The 23,156-nt window shown below is 34.8% G+C and overlaps 3 protein-coding genes across 3 annotated transcripts; 2 read left to right on the top strand and 1 right to left on the bottom strand.

Moving 5' to 3' along the window:
* The first annotated feature begins 124 nt into the window (after positions 1 to 124).
* On the top strand, positions 125 to 5,202 carry LOC132188275 (glyoxylate/succinic semialdehyde reductase 2, chloroplastic). The gene is made up of 12 exons (XM_059602695.1): positions 125 to 374; positions 842 to 923; positions 1,178 to 1,243; positions 2,418 to 2,493; positions 2,573 to 2,628; positions 2,874 to 2,958; positions 3,101 to 3,161; positions 3,445 to 3,497; positions 3,587 to 3,657; positions 3,759 to 3,831; positions 4,664 to 4,768; positions 4,846 to 5,202. The coding sequence occupies exons 1-12, from the start codon at positions 179 to 181 to the stop codon at positions 5,011 to 5,013; spliced, it is 1,092 nt and encodes a 363-aa protein (XP_059458678.1). The 5' UTR covers positions 125 to 178; the 3' UTR covers positions 5,014 to 5,202.
* Positions 5,203 to 7,120: 1,918 nt separating this feature from the next.
* LOC132186716 (nucleosome assembly protein 1;4-like) lies at positions 7,121 to 11,492 on the top strand. The gene is made up of 12 exons (XM_059600736.1): positions 7,121 to 7,338; positions 7,697 to 7,740; positions 8,112 to 8,207; positions 9,124 to 9,216; positions 9,429 to 9,516; positions 9,599 to 9,660; positions 9,741 to 9,925; positions 10,005 to 10,182; positions 10,272 to 10,315; positions 10,826 to 11,033; positions 11,169 to 11,186; positions 11,284 to 11,492. Exons 1-12 carry the CDS (start codon positions 7,269 to 7,271, stop codon positions 11,350 to 11,352), a joined length of 1,155 nt encoding a protein of 384 aa, XP_059456719.1. The 5' UTR covers positions 7,121 to 7,268; the 3' UTR covers positions 11,353 to 11,492.
* Positions 11,493 to 13,841: 2,349 nt separating this feature from the next.
* On the bottom strand, positions 13,842 to 17,657 carry LOC132186512 (beta-fructofuranosidase, insoluble isoenzyme CWINV1-like). Its single transcript, XM_059600493.1, has 7 exons — positions 17,258 to 17,657; positions 17,101 to 17,109; positions 16,108 to 16,970; positions 15,870 to 16,028; positions 15,030 to 15,268; positions 14,835 to 14,925; positions 13,842 to 14,102 (listed from the first exon to the last, which is right to left on the bottom strand). The coding sequence occupies exons 1-7, from the start codon at positions 17,436 to 17,438 to the stop codon at positions 13,923 to 13,925; spliced, it is 1,722 nt and encodes a 573-aa protein (XP_059456476.1). The 5' UTR covers positions 17,439 to 17,657; the 3' UTR covers positions 13,842 to 13,922.
* Between the last annotated feature and the right edge of the window lie 5,499 nt (positions 17,658 to 23,156).

The raw sequence follows: 23,156 nt of genomic DNA, 5'->3' as shown, positions 1-23,156 counted from the left end.
ACTACAAAAACTAATTTTGCATTTTTTCCTAAATTAATGACTAAAAAATATATACATTTTTAGGTTTTAATTTTAAAATTTGGTCCTGCCAGTCCTGGTCTATCTTTTCCATTATCCAAGCAATAATATTTAGAGCTTCTTCGCCCAGAAATGTGTGCCTTCTCACCCGCAAAAAGTAATGACCGCCTTAGCCTTAGTGAAGAGCCATTACAGTCACCAACTATCTTCAACTGCCATGGCAATGTGCTCCAGCTTTTGCCCTCAGATTCCAAACCAGTTAAGAGCAAGACCCATTTGCCCCTTCCCCCCAAAACCACTTTTTACTCTATCTGTCAACGCTTTCTCTTCTCAGACATCCAATGCTTCAGCAAAAGGTATTTTCTTTATCTATCTCGACGCTTTTCTGATGGGCATTCACTTTTTTTTTTTAATGGTTAGATGAATAACATGAGTAAGATGGGTGGAGTGAGTGGCATAAAAATTTCAGAGCAAAATCTGGGGCACTTTTCTGTGTTTGATGGAAGCTAGAAAAGTCTTTGCATATTACAGAATTAGCCGACGATCCAATTCTCTATGCACAGCTGCCGTGAGGGGATAAAAGTTTAGCGTTTGAGTACAGTTGTGACGTGCTTCTTCCTTTTTCTTTATGGAAGTTGAATTCAATGTGACAATGTCAATTCATGCGTTCTTTATTTGGAAAATGCTATGATCTAGCACCTGATTTGGTTTAATTAGCTTTTATATTAGTTTGGCTTCAAATGTCAGCTTAATTGTTTATGTTGTAGGGGCCACTAGGTCTTGTTCTATCTAACTCACCCAAAGCCTTATTTTGAATTTGCAGCGGATGGATTGTCAGCAAGGATCGGCTTTCTAGGTCTTGGAATAATGGGTTCTCCAATGGCACAGAACCTTATAAAAGCTGGGTATTATTGAAATTGTCCTTAATTAGCAGAGAGAACCAGCACATGAGACATCTTTTTTAATCTTTCTTATGACTATATTCTTTGTAAAACTATGTTATGTTCAAACAATAGGGAAAAAACCTTGTCGAGTTTACTTGAATTATATTCTAATTATTTTCTATGAATTTTTTTGCTGGAATATTATTAGTTGTTTGTGACATTTTAAAGTCCATAGTTGTTCTCCAGAGTTTAATCCCCTAATTGGCATGTTGCAGGTGTGATGTGACTGTTTGGAATAGGACCAAGAGCAAATGTGACCCTCTTATCAGCTTAGGTGCAAAGTGAGTGTGGTAGAGGGTCAAATTATTTTTTTCTATGCATTTCCACATTATTATAGAATACTCTGAGCATTGATGATCTTATGGTGATAAGTAGGGCTGTGCAAAATAACCGCCTACCGCTTGCCAACCGAGTACCGACTGACACCTACCGACACCGCTTAAGCGATGGCTGGTAGGCTGTAGACTTTTTCTATTTCCGACAAACTCAGTTCGGTAGGCAGAATAACATTTTCTAACCGAACCGACTTTACCGACCAACTTTTCCATTTCTTTGCTTACTGATATTACCGAACGGACATTACCGACTGTCACCATAATCATGTCGGTAACGGAAAATAAAGTTGGCGGAATAAGTCGGTGAAAATTCCAACTTTACCAACCATGGCGGTGTGACTTGCGAAAATTCCATTTTTGTAACCGAATTATCTGACTCCCAGCCCTAGCGATAAGATCTTGATGAGATTCTTGAGACTTTATGTTTTAACCATGACACACTATTGGTCTGTCCAAGGGCTGGGTCTATCCATTTCATGAATTGTTGACAGGGCAGATGGTTCAGTCCTCTGGGCTCTGGTGGGTTTGTAGTTAACGTCATTGTTTATCCTTGAATCGTGCCCCTTCATAATTACATTTACATACCATATACAATAAAAAATTCTGGCAGGTTTGTTCATGCTTTTTTGAGGGTGCTTTTTGTTTGAAAAAGTGTTCTAATGTGACTTAAACGTGAGACCATTTTTGAGTGTTTTGTGTTTTAGGTTTTCTGTTCATCTCTATATTTTGAAGAGGGGAAAAAAAAAAAAAAAAAAAAAGGAGAAGGAAAAAATTTTAACAAACAAAGCCGACTTTGAACGCCAGTTTTCTGTTGTTAGTCTGAATAGTTACTACAAAAGAAACCGATAAGTTGACATAAGGTTACAGAGTCCATGCCTTATGGTTTGTAGATGCGTCTGAATCTTGGGATGCACTGAACGCTATATATGTGGGGGTGCATCGTATATATTCTGCAGTAGCCTATTTGATCCATGAACATGCATTCTCTAGCTTGTGAACTTTTTCTACCAGGAACTAGTTTCTCATTGATTGCTGCTAGTGCTTTCATCTGCACCTTACAAAGTCCATGAGATACTTCAATATGGGAAATATTTATTATCATGGTAGTTATTTTATGCAGATATAAATCCTCCCCTCAGGAAGTAGCTGTTTCTTGTGATGTCACATTTGCCATGCTGGCTGATCCTGAAAGTGCAGTGCGTATGTTTCATTTAGATTTTTTCGTTGCTTGGACTGCTATCCCAGTCATGGCAATTTATAGCTGCTCCTTACCAGGTGGAAGTTGCTTGTGGAAAACACGGGGCTGCAAGCGGATTGAGTTCAGGGAAAGGGTACTATCTCTTTCTGTTACCATATTAATATGTTTCTGGAACCAAAAGTTTAAGTCACTGCTCTTAAACTGTACTCAAAGGCTTGGGTGAACTAGAATTGTCTCTAATGATTTCTTAAGTGTTTTGCCATTGGCATTAATGTTTTGTCAGTACACATTTCATTGACATTTGATTTTCTCAATCTCTATGCTTTTCTTCCCAAGCTGATGAACAGCGTGCATGATACAATTAATTGGCATTGGCAGGTATGTGGATGTTTCAACTGTTGATGGTGCCACTGCTAAATTGATTAGTGGACATGTTAGAGCTACTGGAGCATCATTTTTGGAGGTGAAGTTATTTTTCGGTTTCATTTCAAAATCTTTCCATTGCATCGAAAGTATGAATAGTGTGTCCTTACTGCATGCTTTCTAAGGACATGGTAATGTTAAGTTAATGCAATTTTCATTAACCTTTGGTGATTTTTCTCCAGGCTCCAGTTTCAGGCTCCAAAAAGCCTGCAGAAGATGGGCAACTGATATTTCTTACAGCAGGTAGGCCAGCTTTATTTTTCTTCCAGACTCAAGTTTCCCTATCTAATATGGATGTCACATGTAATTACCAAATTCCCAAATTATGGAAATTCATTTTTATTATTTGATATATCTATAAAGTTCTTTCGCTATGTGTCATACAATCAGTCTGCTCCAGATTTCTGTATTTCTTGTTTTAACCATGATTCAGAATAGAACTTTTTGTACGCATTCAAAATCCATGTCCAGTGAGACACTGTAGGAAACCTAACAGAAATAAACCCTAGGCTGCATTGTTTTTCAGGTGACAAATCTCTGTATGAAATGGCTGCTCCACTTTTAGATGTCATGGGGAAGGTAGTATTTCTTTTTCTATATATATGCTGCTAATCTAGAATATTCTAACTATCCTTTTTATTCTGTGTACGAATTTATGCTTTTTCCAGTCAAGGTTTTACCTTGGAGATGTTGGAAATGGAGCTGCAATGAAACTTGTTGTCAACATGATAATGGGAAGGTTCTGCAGAATTCAATTCCACTTATTGTTCCTTTTATCATTTGCTTGTGTTGTCTATTGTAGTGAAAGTGTTTCCTTTTACATGTTTCAACAATTTGTAGTATGATGGCATCATTTTCTGAAGGATTGCTTCTCAGTGAGAAAGTAGGACTGGATCCAAGCGTACTAGTAGAGGTACAATTCAGAGCATGTTCTATCTTGCCGGATAGTTTGCTTCATGTCACCTTCAAATGAACTTCAAGTAAATTGATTGGATTTTGGCATTTTTCTTTCCATAGGATTATAATCATTTAAGCATATGTGATTTTGGGTGGCAGAATAGTTGAACACAGGCTGCCGGCTGGTTTAGTTTGATTTGAAGCATAAGATGTAGGAGCATTCAGTAATTTGTTTAATCCATTTCAGGGCCTCCACCCACCACTTTGGGCACAGAAGAGATTCCCCTAATCAAAACATTGACCTAATATGCGTGGTGGAAAACTTTTAAGGAGTCAAATCATTTTGTTACTATTTGCCCAAAAAGTAGATAAATAAATAAAATTGGTCTAAAAGAAGCTTATTATACATAGTTTCAATGAGGCAAAGCTTGATTTCTTTTTGAAAAATGAAGCAAGTTTGATGGCTCAATGTTTTATTTATCATATCAAAGATTTGCCAAATCAATAGTACAAGGGTCTCTTTTATATGCTGGCCAATTATATCAATCAAGAATGCTTTACAGTTAACATCTCAATGAAGCTGGGTATTGGACGATAGACTCAATAAATGAAACCCAAAAATTGGTTTCCAATTATCTAAAGCACACTGATTTGCCATTGGTCTTTACAACAGAAAATGTTTTGCTGGTGATGTATTCTTTCCTTTTCTTATTGTATTAGGTTCTCATTTGTTGTAGCCTGTGAACAATTTCTTGTCCTTTGTCTTTCCAATATAAACTTATTTCTGTCTATAAGAAAGTTGTCATGAAGCTTCTCTTTATAATCTTTGCATCTGGATGAAATTGCAGATTGTCTCACAGGGTGCCATTAGTGCACCAATGTACTCAACCAAAGGGCCATCAATGATCCAATCCCTGTATCCCACGGCTTTTCCTTTAAAGCATCAGCAGAAGGTTTGTAATTTTTGCTACTGTCAGAATCACATATAAACATATAGTATGGATCTAAATGGCAAGAATAATGGTGGCAGGACCTGAGGCTTGCTCTAGGATTAGCAGAATCTGTTTCCCAGCCTACTCCAATGGCAGCAGCTGCGAATGAACTATATAAGGTTGCAAAATCTGGTGGCCTTAGTGACCAGGACTTCTCAGCGGTTATTGAAGCATTGAAAGCTAAATTGCAGAACCCAGCAAAATAGAAAAATTCTTCTCACATTAGAATTTATTTGAGCATGGGCTTTGATAATTGTTCTTGGGTTGGTCTCCACTTTAATCCATCATCAGTCTGAGCTTTTGTCTTTTTTTTTTTTTAATAACTGGTTATAAGAAATACATTAAATAATACGTAGTTGTTCAGATGAAAATGGAGAGCTGCGTGTGATATTTTATACCTATGTTTAGCTATCTCTGTTTCTTTGCCTATTTTATACCTATTATATTTTATACGTAGTTGTCTTTATTTTCTCTGTATTTTTCTGTTTCTTGTGTTTTTTGTGGCTAGCTGTCTCCCTAGTTGTTTTACGTTTATTATTGTACTGGAGACTGTCTTGTTTAGGCTTTTTTCTCTTTTTTGGGCCGTGCTATCCCTCCCCCCTACAACCGACTATTGATGGTTGTGTTTGTTACCTTCAACCGACTACCGATGATCGTTTTGTTATCCCAGCAGGGATTCATGTTGATACTATCTCTTGCTAGAACAAACTCGCATTTTTTGGCGATTCTTTTGATGGACGGTATCATTTATTTGACTCATTTTCAAATGTTTTTAGGGTGACGCTGTCCCATTTGTCTTTCATGTATTTGTAATTCCCCTAATTTGCTTCCAATTTTTAGGAATACCAATCATTGGTGTATTAAACCAACAATGGCTTTAAGCTGGCTTCATAGGAGGCGCTCCATTTGTAAAAGAGGGTAGGAGTCGTAAAAATGGGGAAGACAGTGGTGTTTTTCTTAGTGATTGAATGTGTATAATAATGTAAAATATGTACCTCATGCCTTCTATATACACATTTAGAACCTTCTAGAGTCTTCTAGGATTTTTTGGAGAGGTAATGGCCTAGCGCCCCTCTATAACATGCCTTTCTCTCTCCCGACCATTAGGAAAGTCAATGGAAAGCGTGAGAGAATATTGTTACGCGAGCTGTTATGGGAATGATTGTCTGTTCGCTAGCTGATACTTGGGAAAGCTACGCTTGGGTCTAGGTGGAGTAGAGATTTACGGCTGCCATGAGGTAGCCAACTGTCAGACATTTTACCATTTTTTTTTTTTTTTTTGAATTGAAGAAGATAAAATATTAAAGAGAAATTTAAATTTGAGGTATTAGTACCAAATTTGAGGCATTTACACTAAATTTAGGATGATCGAATCTCTTTTGGGTGATACAATCTTTAAAGGGTTAATTTTCCACCCCTAGGTTTTAGTTTTAAATCAAAAAATAAATTTTGAGGCATTAGAACTAAATATTAACTCATAAAAATTTAACAAAAAAAAAAAAAAATCTAGCAGGACTAGGAAGAGGGATTTTTCTACAATTTATTATTATTATTTTTTTAATAAAGCCACATCAGATTTTGGCAGACACTTGTCTATCTCTTGGCAGCTTGATAACAGGACTCGTCTAGGTGAGCGGGCAAAACAGGCCCAAGTGAGTGGTCTTTGGGTTGTCGAATACTTAAATTGCCACATATTGGCTGAGGAGGATGTGAACCTTTTTCTTCTTGAGCAAGTATTTCATGGGTCCTATGACTATAGCCATGTTTCACGATTCATGAAAGAAACGTTAAATGAGCATACTGCCTGAGAACAATTTTCCCAAACATTTAAAAATTTTATTTTTTTTGCTAACATAAAGACAAAGGAGAGAATATTCATTATGTGATTTACATGAAATTAGTTTCTTCTACAATTATTATTTTATTTATTCAACAAAAACATACACCACGCAACGTTTGCGTGGTCAAAAAAAAAAAAATTATAAAATATATTTAAATATATAAAATGATGGTTAATCACTAAATCACTTCACGTTTTGCCGTTTCGGAAGAATATATATATATATATATATATATATATATATATTATTATTATTATTTTTTTTTTTCTTTCACGTTTTGTATGATTGATTATGAAAAATGGAAAATCATAGCATAAACACAGTTGGCTGGGCCCCAACTGATATCCTCACGTAGTTGCCACCCAATTGGCCCGTGATGACCACGCTCTCCATCGGCGCGTGACACACATCGCCCTCCTCCTCCACATCATCATCTTCGTCGTTGTCATCATATAAAACCCAAAACTCCAACGAGAGAGTGAGAGAAGAACGGTCGCACTTGCCCTTTCTCTCCTCTTATTTTCCCTCCCTCTTTCCCCACTTCCCCTCATTTCCTTCTCTAGGGTTCGCCTTTCTTTTTTTGTTTTTTTTTCTCGCCCTCCAAACAGAGCTTAGAAGAAATGAGTAACAACAAAAAGGAAAACTTCGACATGTCCGATCTCGGCTCCTCCCTCCCTGCCGCCGCCGCCGGTAACTAAACCCTAATCTCTCTCTCTCTCTCTCTCTCTCTCTCTCTATATATATATATATATATATACACACACACACGCAGACACACACAATATATATATATATACATGGCATTATTTGGTGGAAACTGTTCTTAGCTTTAGTCCTTCAAATTGGTCTGGTACCTTTGAATTTTTTTCCCTCTTGTATTATGTGAAACTGTTTGAATTTTATCTTAGTTATAAAATCAAACAGGTAAACCCACATACATGTATATATATTGTGTGTATGTTTATGATTATATGTTAGAAATGTTGATAGTAGCTTTCTGCTGTTGGAAGTGCAATGAGTTCTGAGCTGTGTTTATTGTTGTGTATAGCTCTGAGTGCGGAGGATCGTGCTGGTCTTGTTAATGCGCTCAAGGCAAGTTTTCTTTGTGCAAAATGAAGATGGTTTTGGTAGCGTTTATTATAATCAGTTAATTAAGGGCCAGTTTGATGGTGAATTTTTTGTGGGCGTTTAAAAGCTATTTTTAGGGTAATGTCATGGAAATCAATTGATTTTAGAATGGAAAAAAAAAAAAAAATGGTTTGTGCATTTTGAAAGAGGCAAGCAGAAACAAATGTAAAAGGATGAGTCCTTTAGGATTCTTTTCCAGTTTTAAAGATGGTTTTCAGATTTTATTTTATTTTATTTTTAAAAAAAATCTAATTCCAGTGCGAAATAGATATGTTGATTCTGGGGTCTTATTTTTCTGACGATGCACTGTTAAATGTGTTTTGATGTTTGTGCAGGATAAGCTTCAGAGTTTGGCCGCTGGGCATTCAGATATCTTAGAAACTCTGTCACCCAAAGTAAGGAAGCGCGTTGAGGTTCTGAGAGAGATTCAGGTTAGCTTGCCTCAAAATGCTATCAGTTATGAATTTTGTTTTTCTATGGTTTACATTTTTGTATAGACTTCAAACTTTTGCTGCTAATCTTAATAACATTAATTTTATATTCTCTGGTGTAAGTTGTATAATGCGATGTATGCATGAAAACCATATGTGACCTTTAATTGTTTAGTAGTGGGTTTGCTTAGCATGGTTTACTCGACTAATGTATTGTCCCCCTGTGGCCGTAGTGGACAGGTCTATGCTTGTTGCATTATTTCTTTCTTTATTTGTTTTCCTTTAGATATTGGTTTGCAAAAGGATTCTTTATGATGCCTTGGATAACCTCTGAGAATGACAGCCACACATTCAAGTATATCACTTGAATGATTGTGAATCACTTACTTGAGTATAGTACCAGAATGACTAATGTCATGCAACGCTTGAAATATGGATGTGTGTATATATAGATTGATACTTCTTTAAGGAAGATATCATTGAATGGAAACACACACACACACACACACACACACACACACACATATAAAAGTAATGTAAAATTTTATAAAAAAAGTGCAAGGCCCGTACGCACAGGAGCTCTTAACTGAACGAGCATATTCCCCTTTGTTATTTGGGTAAGTGTGAATACATAATTGGGGGTTACTAAAAGCAAATTTGGCAAGAGCTGTTCTTTAATGGGCTTCATACTTGTAGTGCCTGTTCAGAGGTGCTTGACTTGATGCGTCTGCAAAGTTTCCTCGCCTCAAGGGTGTTTAGGCTATAGGGAATCTTGCCTCACCCAAGCACCCTGACAAGCGCTCAGCTAGCCTTTGAACTCAGTGGTCTTTGTGAGCGGGCTGCTAGTTTGAGCATATGATTCATTTGATCTTCAAATATAGAGTTGGATATAACCTTACTCATTCTCAATTTGCAGAACCAACATGATGAGCTGGAGGCAAAGTTTTTTGAGGAGAGAGCGGCATTGGAAGCTAAATACCAGAAACTTTATGAACCGCTTTACACAAAGGTATATATATATGATACTGACAGGCAGTAAGTTTTGCATCATATTTATTGATATCACTACATTATCGTTATGAAGTTTTCCAGGTTAGAGATTTATTTGTCAAAAATAGACTAGGATCAATGGAATTCAACTGCTCTACCAGTTTTGTTGATTTACAGGGCTGGCTCATATATCCTTTTCAGTTAATTCATCTGTTTATTGGGTCCTTGCAGAGATACGAGATTGTGAATGGTGTAGTGGAAGTTGAAGGAGTTGCAAATGAAGCTCCTGCGGATAAAGAAGAGGACAAAGCTGCAGAAGGTACCTCTCAAAATTTCAATCTATTATCTATACTTAACCATCTTTCCTTGAACTTGATGTTTGATTTCATCTGGAAATGCAGAGAAAGGAGTGCCTGACTTCTGGCTTACAGCTATGAAGACTAATGAAGTACTAGCTGAGGAGGTGAGAAGATTTCTCCATTGTCTATGTTATTCATCCATTGAATTGATTGTGGAAAAATGATTTACTGTTTCCTGGAATAGATCTCGGAGCGTGATGAAGGAGCTCTCAAGTACCTCAAAGATATAAAGTGGTGCAGAATTGACAATCCAAAGGGTTTTAAGCTGGATTTCTTCTTTGATCCAAACCCTTATTTCACAAATTCTGTCCTTACAAAAACATATCACATGATTGATGACGATGAGCCTATATTAGAGAAAGCGATTGGGTAATTTAATCTCTGTTTTCTAATGAATGTTTTGTCCTCTCTTTCTTTGAGTCTCTTCTTATGTTGGGGTGTTTTCTAGGACGGAGATTGAATGGCATCCAGGGAAAAGCTTGACGCAGAAGATCCTGAAGAAGAAGCCAAGAAAGGGATCTAAGAATGCCAAACCCATCACAAAAACTGAGAGTTGTGAAAGCTTCTTTAACTTCTTTAACCCTCCACAGGTCCCTGAGGATGATGAGGATCTTGATGAAGATACTGTAAGTTCAGTTGTCATGTATAACAGATGATAAGGTGATTGGAAGTATAATAAATACTATTGTTCCTGAATTTTGTGATCTATTGTCAGGCTGAAGAACTTCAAAATCAAATGGAGCAGGACTATGACATTGGGTAAGTCTCTGCATTTTCTTTTTACTTGAGCATTAGAACGTAATTTTCTATTGTGTGAGATAACACTTCTAGCTTATCATTTGATGGGGCATTCTAAAGTTAAGCGGAAATATATTTTTATCATTTTGAGGTGTCTCTTGTGCATGTGATAAACCTGCTCGATTGGTAACGTTGGAGTTTGCTAGGCATCCGATATGAATTGGTTTATCCTATATTACTTTTTTAGTAATATAGTCATTACAAATGAAAAGGATAGGACAGACGATGTGGAAAAATATCAATGTTTTTTTCCCGAATAAACAAATTTTGGTGGCATACCATGAAGGGGGGATATTTCACATGCCACAGAAAACAAAATGAATTACTCATGACCCATTTGAATCGTGATATACTCTGTAGTTGTCTGAATGCTTGAAAGGGTATTTAGCATAGGAAGGGGGTATGTGTTGTCTAGTCATCCGAACATATTATTGTTTTCTGTAATGACCCTTAGTTGGTATTGCTGTGTAGATCAACAATTCGGGATAAAATCATCCCTCATGCGGTTTCATGGTTTACGGGGGAGGCTGTACAGGGGGATGAGTTTGGGGATATAGGAGATGATGATGAAGATGATGACGAGAATGAAGATGATGAAGGTGATGAGGATGAGGATGAGGAGGATGAGGAGGATGAGGATGAGGAGGAAAAGGAAGAGGAAGGCAAGAGCAGGAAGAAGGTACAGATATCATCAAGATGAAATCACTTATCGTGTGCTATTTGAGTTCTTAATTTGAAAATCAGATAGATTTGTAAGTTCAAAATGCTAATGTTTTTTTTTCTTTCTTTCTGATCTTTTCGTTGAATCTTGCAGTCTTCTACTCGACCCAAGGTGAGATGATCTGACATAATATTATTTACGGATTCTAAGAGATTGTTACGTTGGGTTAGTGATGTAATAACTTCTGGTTTATTATTATGAACTGCAGAAAAGTGGAAGAGCACTAGCTGGGGAAGGTCAGCAAGGTGAGCGCCCTCCGGAGTGTAAGCAGCAGTAGTGTTACTTCTTTTTCACTTCCTTTTTTCTTCTCCCTTTTGAGGAGCTTTTGTGGGGTCTTATTACTCAAATAGTATCTGTAAAATGCACTATACTTTCAATTGATGTTGGCATTATTGATTACGCTCTATTTGTATGATATGAACTTGTTAGTTTTTTTGAAAATTTTGGTTTCTTCAATGGTTATTATATTTTTTTGGATGAATGAAAAATTTTATATTAACCAACCAAAAACCTACACACTCCAGCAATCAAGCTGGAACTCAAAGCCAACAGGCTACGAAGGCAAAACGCCAAAACAAAACACACAGAAGAGCACAAATCACTGCATCTGGCCAAACAACAACAAACAACTATACAACTCACAAAGAAAAACAGCAGCAGCATACCACCCACCATAAACTCCATCAAATAGTAAAAGAATCAGCATCAACAGAACTACCAAAACTTCAGCAAATGGCTCCACACCACCAACCCCACAATACAAACGACAGAAAACTGTGAGAAATACCCCAATCAGAGCATAAAGCTTGCCCTTTACTCGCAATCCGATTCCTAATTTCCCAACAAACATTCTGTAAAAGCTTTTCTTCATAAAGCAAAACATTACCCAACTTAAGATCATTCCTAAGCTTCCAGAGATTATACACAGCAGAATCCTGCAAACTGTGGCTTGAAGAGATTTTCCATTTCCAATCGCTTAAATCTCTTTCAACAATAGCATCCCACAATCCCACTCCATTGGCATACCGGACTGTAAACACAGGTTTTTAACAGAAAACTCCAATAAACAGAATCATAGGCTTTCAGTGGAAACCTTGAATGTTTGTCTTGGTTGGGAATAAGTTTTTTTTTTTTTTTTTTTTTTTTTTTAACTGGTTCTCTGAACTCTAGAATAGATATTATGTGCAGTACCCTTGTCCTATTGCACTGTATGTGAGTGTACGGGTGGGCTCTATCTATTTGGGGAGGTGTTCGAACAATTTGAGCCCTATATGCTGAAGTTGTTCGAACACTTAGTCAAATAGGTGGGATTCGTTCATGCACTCATACATCCCTGGCTTATTGTAGGATATTGCATTGGATCTTAATCCCAGTTTGCTAAGGAACCAAAAACAAAAGAACTTGGTATTAAGGCCAGTTGAAAATCATGGTCCTCCTAGTCCATTACAAAATGAAGCAATCGTTTTTTTCTAGGTTGAACCTAAAATGGTTGTCGTTTACATGATAATGGATTTTGCCAATCTTAATTACATAAATGACGATAAAATTGTTGCTATCTAATGAGGCAACTAAATGATGCAGAGATTTGTGCTGTCTAAACGACAAAAAAAAAATTATACCCCTTCAAACAACACAAATCTTGTGTTGTTTATAAGAAAAAGTTAGGTGTCATTTGTCACAAACGATGATGAAATTTGTGCTGCCTTTTGTTGAAGAGAAATGGTGGCTAAGCTTGCTAACATATGCATTGTTTTTGTGTTTTTATGAGTATTTTGACTCTGAAAGTTGTTTGTCCATATTTTTGTTTTAAAAGTAAAAAATTAGAGAAAAAAAAAATTAACAAATAAAGCTGTTGATTCTCTTAACCTTAAAATAAAATAAAAACTGACAAATTTTGGTAGAGAGAGTTAAGAGAGAAACATACTTTTTTTTTTCTTCCAAGTATGGTAACAAACAACTTAAAATACAAAATATTTTTATTAAACCTTTTCGCTTCATAGGAATATTTTGATAAAACAAGTCTGTAACTTTTGTAAGAATAGGAACTAACTATTTAAGAAAAATTAAAAAATTGATTTTTTTTTTCTTCTAGGTATTAGAGTGGTTGGTTGGCTACCCACAGTGAAAAAGATGGGTGGCCACACAGTTACCTCTATCTTGGTCAGAGGTGGTCTTGGTCAGAGGTGGTCGTATGACCACCACATGTAGCTTTCCTTTGGTTTAGGAATGGAAATGAGAATCCACCACAAGTGAGTTTTTGAAAAACTTTCCTACATTTAAGAAATGAAATAGGATTTAGAAAGTCGACTAATAGTGCTCTAATAGGCCTTAAAATGTCGACTTCATAGTTCAGTTCATTCTAAGGAGAAGCGCCTTGTTAAAGTAATGATTAAATTTACTTATTCCTATTAGCTTAAGCTTTTAGAAAAAAAACGGTGATTTAACACGCCTTTTATTTATAACTCATTGACGTTAGCCGTTTGTGATATATTCTTTGGTCTTGTTTATAATCCAGCAATGGTACTGCTAGAATAGTGTCGTATGATAAATTTTTGTCACACTATTTTGTACCAAAATGATTAATTAAGCAAATTAATTAATGAGGAGCTTCATTTCCCCTTCAACTCACTACTCTTTCCTTCCATCACTCTCTTAAGCCTTTTGCAACACACGGTGGAGAAAAAGGAAACAATTCTTGGGGAACACTAACACAATAATAATCAAGGAAAAATATAAACAAGATATTTGTTTCCAACACTAACACAATAATTAGAGTTTCAACTCTCAAAATATATTTTATTTCAAACGTACACTAACACAATAATTAGAGTTTCGAGTTCTCAACCCTCAAGTGAGTTGGGCTTTCTTCATGCTCCAAGCACTAAATCTTGTGATTTGAATATTCTCAGTGCCATTGTTGAAAACATGCAAGTGGGCCTCATCTTGAATTGCCAATGTGGGATAAACCCTAGCTGTGATGCATGCCTTTCCCTTTCCACCAAAGCTTTCTACAATTGAATGGTCGATCTGTGGGAAAGGGACAAACGTCACAAAGATGATGTAGGATCAAGTAGGACAAAAATACAAAAATAAAATAAAATTATGAAATGGGTGAAAGTGTAAAAGCATCCCTAGGAAGACTTTTTTTGCAAAAAAAGACTCATCAGTCAAATATCCTTAATGGGTGGTCAGAAATTTGCTAGGAGATTTTTCACTTCCATGAAACGTATCAAAATGGAATACTATGACTAGGATAAGGAACACAGAAATCATGGTCCCAATTGCTAGCCATGTAAGAAATCTCATTTGAGATTTCCTTGTTCAAATCAATTTTACTAGCAATGCAAACACCAACTCTCAGTTGTTTTAGAGATTTTCGAACACAACCACGGATGTCGAAAGTTTTATTGTTCTCTTAACTTTTTTAATAGGATTGCAAACACAAACTTTTTATTTGCCTAATGTTTAGAAACCAATGACAAATCATGTTCCTACATTTTGAAATCGCATTTTTAAAATCGCACTTTTTGAAATTATAAACTTAAATAAACCCTTAGTATATAAAAAACTGTGCAAAGCAAAATAGACCCGTTAAAAAAAAAAAAACATTTTTCTAAGAAAACTCTATTTGCCGACACAATTCCATTTGGCTCTAAATTTCCCGGAAATGTAAGGAGTGGAGGCTATGAAAGCTTGACGTGCACATTGAAAAGTAGAGAAATTTGAATAGATTTGTACAATTTCGTAGCAACAACTCACCAAGCTTCTAAGTGACAGCTCCTCATGAGAAGGGTTGACATCTAGAAAAGCCCCATAAGTGGTCTTATCATTACCATTATTTAGGGAAGACCTGCCAGCCACATAAAATAATAATAATAAAAGAATTCAAATCTTTGAATTTTTGGTAAAGAAATTTGATGGGCAAAGGAAGAAGATTGTATATATGGGATATACCTGCTTTGATCACTGCACATGAGCACCACATATTTGTCTTGACCTTTGAATATTCTGAAGAACACTGCTGTTTGCTCTTGCAAGCCCTTTGAAGCCAGAGCCAGCAGCCCGAATGGTCCCAGCCGCCCCTTTACTGACGCACCCTTTTGGCTACAAAGTGCTTGTGGATTGGTCCACTTGGGGTCTAGCTTTTCTGCTTTTTGCAACTCAATTGTTTTGAATGAAATCTCTACATCAGCCTGCAAGAAAGGTCAAAGATACGTAGAGAATTAGCAATATTCTTAGTGGATTTTAATTGACTTGTACAATTACATGTGGCAAAATCCCATTGCTGAATTACCATGGAAAGAACTCTTTCATTTGGCTAAGCAATTGCCTTGATTTGGTAGCTTTTCAGGTTCTGCTTAGGGCATCTCTAAAACTAGAGTAATCAAAATAGCTCTGTAAATTTTTATTTTAGTTATTCATTTTTCTATATATACTCTATTTTTTATTTTACTCTCTATTTTAAAACAAATATTATTTTCTAATTTTTAGACAAGGGAAAAAGAGAGGCAGAGAAGAAGGATGAGGAAAAATTCGTATTATATTAGTAGAACCTGCTACTATAAGCTATAGTAAATAAGATGAAAACTTTCTGTTTTGAAAGGTTTGCCGGAGAGGTATGTATAATGGCTCATAATAACTAAATACAACTATTATGAACAATTACTTAGATGGAGTACTTTTGTGGGTTCCGCTTATAAACCACTCTCTTTTATTCAGCCCCCTTAATATCAATTTTTCCTTATTCCTAGGTATAGAAAAAAATAAAAATAAAAATAATAAAAAGAAATTCACCTGTGCTGACGTGACACCAGAAACTTCAAGTGCTAATCCTCCCTTAAGCACTTGTTTATGCAACTTGACTTGGTTTTCCCGCAGCCTTTCAATTTCGCTAATCGGCCATTGCACTAATTGTTTCCCAGATTTATGCAGCCAAATACTCCTTGGAATTGCCTGCAAAATGTGCCAAATAATAATAATAAAATCAAGCAAATTCTAAATTTGCTTAATAAAAATAAAGCACATTAATTACCTGAACTCCTGACCATCCCTTCTTGATATCATCTTCGACGCTGGAGGACTCATTAATCCAACCCCACAAGATTCTTCTTTTCTTTGCACTATCAAAGAAAGTTTTTGAAGCATAAAATTTTCCATAATCATATCTCAGCCCGGAATCGCTATCCACCTGTCCCTTGTCTGGAACATAAATATCCTTATTCACGTTATAAGTTCCGACCGTGTAGTAATCATGTTTGGTGTCGTCCAGGCTCAACTTGAGCACGTGTTTAACATGCGGGCCGATAACTGACGTGTCAACGCCAAGATTGGCATTGATTGGAACCGGGTAGAAATCGGGGCACTCCCACATTCCGGTGTCTTTTGCCGAGTGAAGTGGGTGCTGAGATTTAGTCCAGTGAACAAAATCTTTGCTCCGGTATAGAATAGCTAATCCCTGGCGATTCCTTTTGCTTCCGATGATCACTCTCCATATCTGGTCAGGGCCTAACCAAGCGGTGGTCGGGTCTCTGAATGAGCTTGCATTGATTTGGTTGGCTATAGTAGGGGCCATTAGTGGATTTTTGGCGGACTTGACCCATTCCGTCAGATACGGGTCGGAGAGGTTTTTGGGTGTGGCCAAGTTTTGGACTTGCTGGTTCTGTGGGTTGATTCCAGTGTAAAGAATGACTGGTTCACCGGAGGGGAGGATTGTGGTGGAACCCGACCAGCAACCATTGATGTCCGACGGTTGTGATGGGTATATGGCAGGAACATGTGGGGTCCAATTCACCAAATCCACTGATGTTGAGTGTGCCCAGACAATGTTCCCCCACACCGCACCTTTCGGATTGTACTGGTAAAATAGATGATAAAGTCCCTTGTAAATCATTGGTCCTACAGATGTGGATTAATCACATAAAATACTATATAAAAATCACATTTATTATTATTTTCTAAATTAAAAAATTGACAAATTGAATTTGAGATTCAAAAGACCTTAAAAAGCAAGTCAGAAAGAACCAACCATTAGGATCTGCATTTCCGAAGACACCCATTTGTCCATTTCAGCATCAGATGACGGTAAGATGACAAAAAAGCAACAAGAAGAAAGAAACATCAAATATTAGAAAATGAGACATATTTAAAGCAAGAAAGAAAAGGGGAAGAATAAATAATTATACCGTTGATCCAGTTCTTGGGGGGTTGGAAGTGATAAGAAGTTCTGTAAGGCTGGTGTGCAGGAGGAGATGAGGAAGCCTTAATGTCTCTGTAAAGATGATGGGAAGCTTGAAGCTGAAGAACGCCATGGGAGAGAAAGAGAAAAGAGGAGAAGAGTAGCCAAGCTGCAGAAGAGATTGCCATGGTGGTGGGGAGTGAAGGGGAAGGCAATGCTATGACTTCTTATATAGAAAGAGACAGCGTGGGGTGTGAGTACGTGGATTAAAGAGGATTAAATTACACCACAGATCTAATGTTTACAACTTACACGTCTTTGAAAATCGATAGATTTAAGAAAGAAGTTTTTGTAAGAAGAAGAATCCGGGAAAATGTGTCGTCTACTCGTTTACAAGTCAAAGTCAGGCGTTGTGGTCATATTTGCTGCATCTAAATCGATAGATGCAGCTAATAAATTGTATAAAAATAAAACTGAAAAGCAGAGTAAAACCTACTATTCAGAAAAAAAGTAATAAAAAAGATAAGAATAATGCAGGCAAAGCGTGAAAATGGCGTCCACTTGCCTAACAATTAATGGCTTCCTACCATGATGGATATCTAGTCAACTACCACTTCCTCCACATGAATAAGCCCTTTTGTCCTTTGGCATCTAAGGAATCGGTGGATACAAACTTCCCATTTCTCGGTATTATTTATGGGTTCGGATTTTCTCAGATTTTCAAAAATATATGATATTTTTATATTTTAAAATTTGAGCTCTCTATTTTAGCTAACGGTTTAAATAAATACAAAAGTATATGTTACAGAGACAAATTGATTTGATATGTTGAGAACTAAAATTAATTATTTCGATAATAAACAAATTTTTGCATTTGTTTAAACTGTTAGATAAAATTGATGGCTCAAATTTTAAAATATGAGAATCTTATATATTTTAAAATATATGAAGGGATCATCTCAACCAATTATTTATTGCAAATGGATGAAATAGAGAGATGATTCTCCTTAATTAGCTTGGGAGTTGGGTAAATTTTTGGGACTACTGTATTGTCCACATATGAGTATAACATTTAATCTTTGATTGTTGCATGTTCTACATCTTGAAAAGAGAAATCTCATAGAACCGGCGACCTTCGATGGTGGCAGTCAACGACTCAATGGAGACTTCTAGCAAATTTAGGTTGCGGCGAAAAATGAATTGACCGAATGAGTGAATGCGTGCAAGAATGAGTAGTTCAAATTTAAAATATGATTTAAAGCTTTGAAAAATAAAAACCAATTTAGAGAGATTAAAGAAGATTTTCTTGGCCAATCAAAAATGTTTCTAATTTGACTATAATTTTTTATTATATCAAACACCAAAAAATTGAAAAAAAAAAAATCAAAAAACATAATATATGACAAGGAAACGTAGGAAAATCAAAATTAATTTAAAATAGAATATTATGGGCATGGCTGCAAGAAAAGGGTACTACCCAATCTATCTACCCATACTTTTTTTTTGTCTTTGACAATTGCAATTTATGACATAATATATGACGAGATCTTTATACATGCTTTTAGAAATATGTTAAAATCTAATAAAAATTTTATATTTTGTCCATATAAGTTTATGTGACAAGATACCATATTATTTTTTTTTGTTTTGTCTTTTTCTTTCAACAAAAAAGGTGATGTGGCATCTTGCCACATAAACTTTTATGAGTAAAATTTGGAGTTTCTTTTATTAAATTCTAGTATTTCTCATACTTTTATTAAAATTTTAATATATAAATGATGACGTGTGAGTCCACGTGGCAGCAATAATAATTACCAAAAAAGAGAAATGCATGGGATAAATCATCACGTGATTATCTGGGAAGTGGAATAAAATTCAGAGAATTAAAGACATTTTTCTTCTCTTCCACCACCCCTTCCTTGTTTGTTTCCTCCTGCTCATAAATTTGCAGCCTCCATTTTGGACCATTTTAGAAGCCCGGAGGCCTTCGATCGATTGCAATTTGATGATCCGGTATATACCAAATCTGGTGGCTGCATTCTCCCTTATTTTCTAAGTTTTTCTTTTTTTGAAGTCATTTTAGGAGGCTCCTTCACATGCTTTCCCATTAAAATGTGCTCAACTTGCTGAAATGAAATAATTAATTAATTATATGTTATATGCCGTTCTGTCAGTCTTTGTATCCATTTGGCTTTTTAACATTCCCTCCCTGTGCTTCAGCTTTTTCACTCAAAAAGAAGATATAAATTATATATTAATAAAATCACGTTTTATGGAATTGGTGAGGAATAGAGTATCTTTTGGAAAGCGTGACTATTTTTCTTCAAAAGAAAGCAATCATGTAATTTTTAAAATATTAATTTTAAGGCATTTAAAGTTAGTAAAGCCAAAGATTTTGTACTTTGTAAATTATTATATTATCTCATTCCCGACCAAACACAAGAGAGTCTTATTTAGAGATATTATTTATTTATTGAAACCCTTTATGAATTTTGGTTATTCCACAGATGCTGTTGAATAATCAGCCATGTATGTTGTCCCCAATTAAAAAAAAAAAAGTGGTTCTAAGCTTTTATATATGTTTGTTAGAGCATTTTTTTTGGTATGGCCTAATTGGTGATGGTTGCCTGTAAAATAGTGAAGGCATTAAAAAATCCGTCGATTCGGAGTTTGGGAAAATTTTAATACATAAGTTAGCATTTTTAGTTGAAGTGAGAATATAGCAATGGGCCAAAATTTTTAGAGATGAATCGACTCCCTTTACATGATGTGTTGCATACTTTTTATATAATAGTCTCCATTGAAAATATATGGAGTAATTCAATTATTGTAAAATTCTATGTAACTGTAGTTTATTTGAATGAGATTGCTTGAATGCGACCCATAAGGAATTTTATCCTCATCAATGTTTAGAGGTTATTCTTTCTAAAAATTTCTATATATATATATAGTCCATGGAGACCCTGGCCTTTGGCCAAGGACGAATCACTTGAACTTCCTTTTCCATTTTTTTTTTTAATTATAAAAAAACATTTGTCACAATATTATCGATGTTGACATGACATATTAAAGGATTACCGTTTGTGTTCGCTTATCTTAGGAAGTTTTTAGAAACTTTTTAAATCTCAAATAGCTATTTACAACTCAGCGAAATCACATTGACAAATTTTATATATATATTTTTTGGAAAAAATATAAAAAAGCTTTCTAAACTATCAGCCGTTTGCAATATAGCCACTTAATGTTCAAAAAGTACTAAAATAGCCTTCAAACTACCAAAATGTATCAAAAATGCCACTTATTTTTTTTTATATTCCTATACTACTCCTATTCTTTTAACAAAAAAATAATAAAATAATTGTAAAAAAAAAAATTTAAAAAAATATAAAAAAAACCAATGCGCCAATAAATACAAAAAAAAATATTTTTTTTAAAATAAATAAATAATTAGTCACTGTAATTGGTCTAAATTCGTTGTGACAACATCAACATCAATTGATAGAATTAATTTATCAAAACCCACCATCACAATTGCTTGAAAACTATCATAAAGACCAATAAATATTTTTCTCACTTCTTTTTTATTTCTTTTTTTATTTCTTTTTTTTTTCTTTTTTTTTTTTTTAAATGGTTCCATATTCTTTATGTGGGCTCTATTTTTCATGGTATTCAGGGTTGGCTTTTAAGAACTTAAAAATATGTAATAGGGTAGTTGTACTTGCATTCCAATGTGACTTCTGTTTATTTGTTTGTTTGTTTTTTTCCTTATAAAGACACGTGTCTTTGGCCCTTTCCCTTACCTTTGTTTGAAAGTTTGACAAAGTCCACGTGGGGTTGATGAGAGGTGGTTTATGTGTCGACCAATTTTTTTTTTTTTATTATTATTTTTCAGGGGGCAATTCCAAGATACATTGCAATTTTGCTTTACAGATTTTTATCATGACTACAGGTCAAGGTGAGGAGGGGATGGAGTGTCCCCTCTCGACCCCTCCTTGCCTTCGCAGTTGGATGTGGTATAAAGTTTTAATTTTTAATTAATTAATTTTTTTTTTTTTTTATAGAAAAGTAAAAAAGTTGAATGTTGTATATGAAAAAATAAAATTTTTTATTTTGTTGTGATTTTTATTTAAAAAATTGAAATTTTTAAATTTTTTCTTATAAAAAGGAATTTTTTATATTTTTAAATTTGGGCACCCCTTGATTTTTTTTTCTTCAATTTTAGGTTTTTTTTTAGAAGTTTAAGTATATTTTTGTTTTTATTTTACTAAGGGTAGTTTTGTCATTACAGGGACATTGACAATATTTTAGTAGTTTGGAGGGGCGGACATTGTATGAATTGAATGTAAAAAATAATTTCTAAACAAATTTATTAATAACATTATATTGTTGAATTTCAAAAAGGAAAAAAAAAGAAAGAAAAGAAATATAATATAAAAATTAAAAAAATATTTAATATTTAAATATTAAAAATGCCCATCTTAAATTGTCGCCTTAGGCCTCGCAACATATTGAGCCGGCCTTGACTCCCAACCAATTGCAAGACTAAATGGTTTACGCTTTTTGTTTTTCCTTGTACAAGCAGAAAAGAGTCGCAGCCTTAAAATCCTTCTTTCTTAACTAAATAATTTCAGGAAATGTTATTTATCCAAAGTTTGTGTTCTTTCTTTAACCACGTATATATCCAGATAGAGATCACACAAAAACAGTTGCCAAACACATAAGAAGATAGAAAATTTAGCAATTAAGCACAATTTTTATTTTTATTTTTTTTCGTACAAAGGGAATTCGGTGAACGCCATATATACCACTACAAGATAATCATTTTCTATATTGTTTTTTTTTTTTTTTTGCTGTCCAAGAGTTTTTTATTTTTTCTTAGAGTTAAACTTTAAGTTTCGTTTGTTTCAAATTAAAATGTCTTCTGTTTATTTGAAAATATTGTTCTGTATTTGGCGCGTACATAAAATCATAATTTTTTTTCGTTAATATATATATTTTCATTCACTCATATTAAACTTTAAATTATGATAATGTACTGATGAGTTCTGGCCAGGTTTCGGCCGAGTCTCAGAGAAATCTTAACCAAGTTTCGATGAGTCTTAATTGAGTCCCAGCAGGGTCTTGACCATCTTTTTTTTATGAGGATATTTTCGTCATTTGTGTTACAAAGAAGCCACGTTGCAATTTTCTAAAAATTTGAGGAAATATTGCTTCAATTAAAAATTTTAAAATATGTTATAAATCGTTTGATAGTTGAACGGGATGTGTTAATTTTTTATTTTTGAAGAGAAAAGAAAATTGAACTGAAGAGTAAAACCTAGGATTCAGAGAAAAAAAAGTAATAAAAAAGTGAAAGAATACAGGCAAAGCATGAAAATGGCGTCCACTTACCTAATAATTAAAGGCTTTCCATCATGATATCTAGTCTACTACCATATCCTCTCCACATGAATAAGCCCTTTTGCCTTTTGGCATCTAAGCAGTCAGCAAATTTGAATGATCATGCAGACAATGGATACAACCTTCCCATTTCTGCGCTTATATTTTAAAATTTTAGTTTTCTATTTTATCTAAAGGTCTATATAAATGTAAAAGTTTGTATTTTCTAGGCAAGTAGATTTGACATTTTGAGAACTAAAATTAATTACCTCAATAACACATACACAAAATTTAGCATTTGTTTAGACCGTTAGATGAAATTGATGGCTTAAATTTTAAAATATAAAAACTTCATATTTTAGAAAATCTGAAGAGATTTCAAACCATTATTTATTGCAGATGAATAAAATACAGAGAGGATTCTCCATAATTAGCTTGGGAGTTGGGGCGTCTAATTTTTTGGACTACTGTATTGTTCATATCTGAGTATAACATTTACTGCGCGATTGTTGCACGTTCTACATCTT

Source organism: Corylus avellana, chromosome ca7 (genome assembly GCF_901000735.1).
Source record: "Corylus avellana chromosome ca7, CavTom2PMs-1.0".
NCBI lineage: Eukaryota > Viridiplantae > Streptophyta > Magnoliopsida > Fagales > Betulaceae > Corylus > Corylus avellana.
Note: the sequence above shows the minus strand (reverse complement) of the source record. Positions and strands in the feature narration are given on the sequence as shown.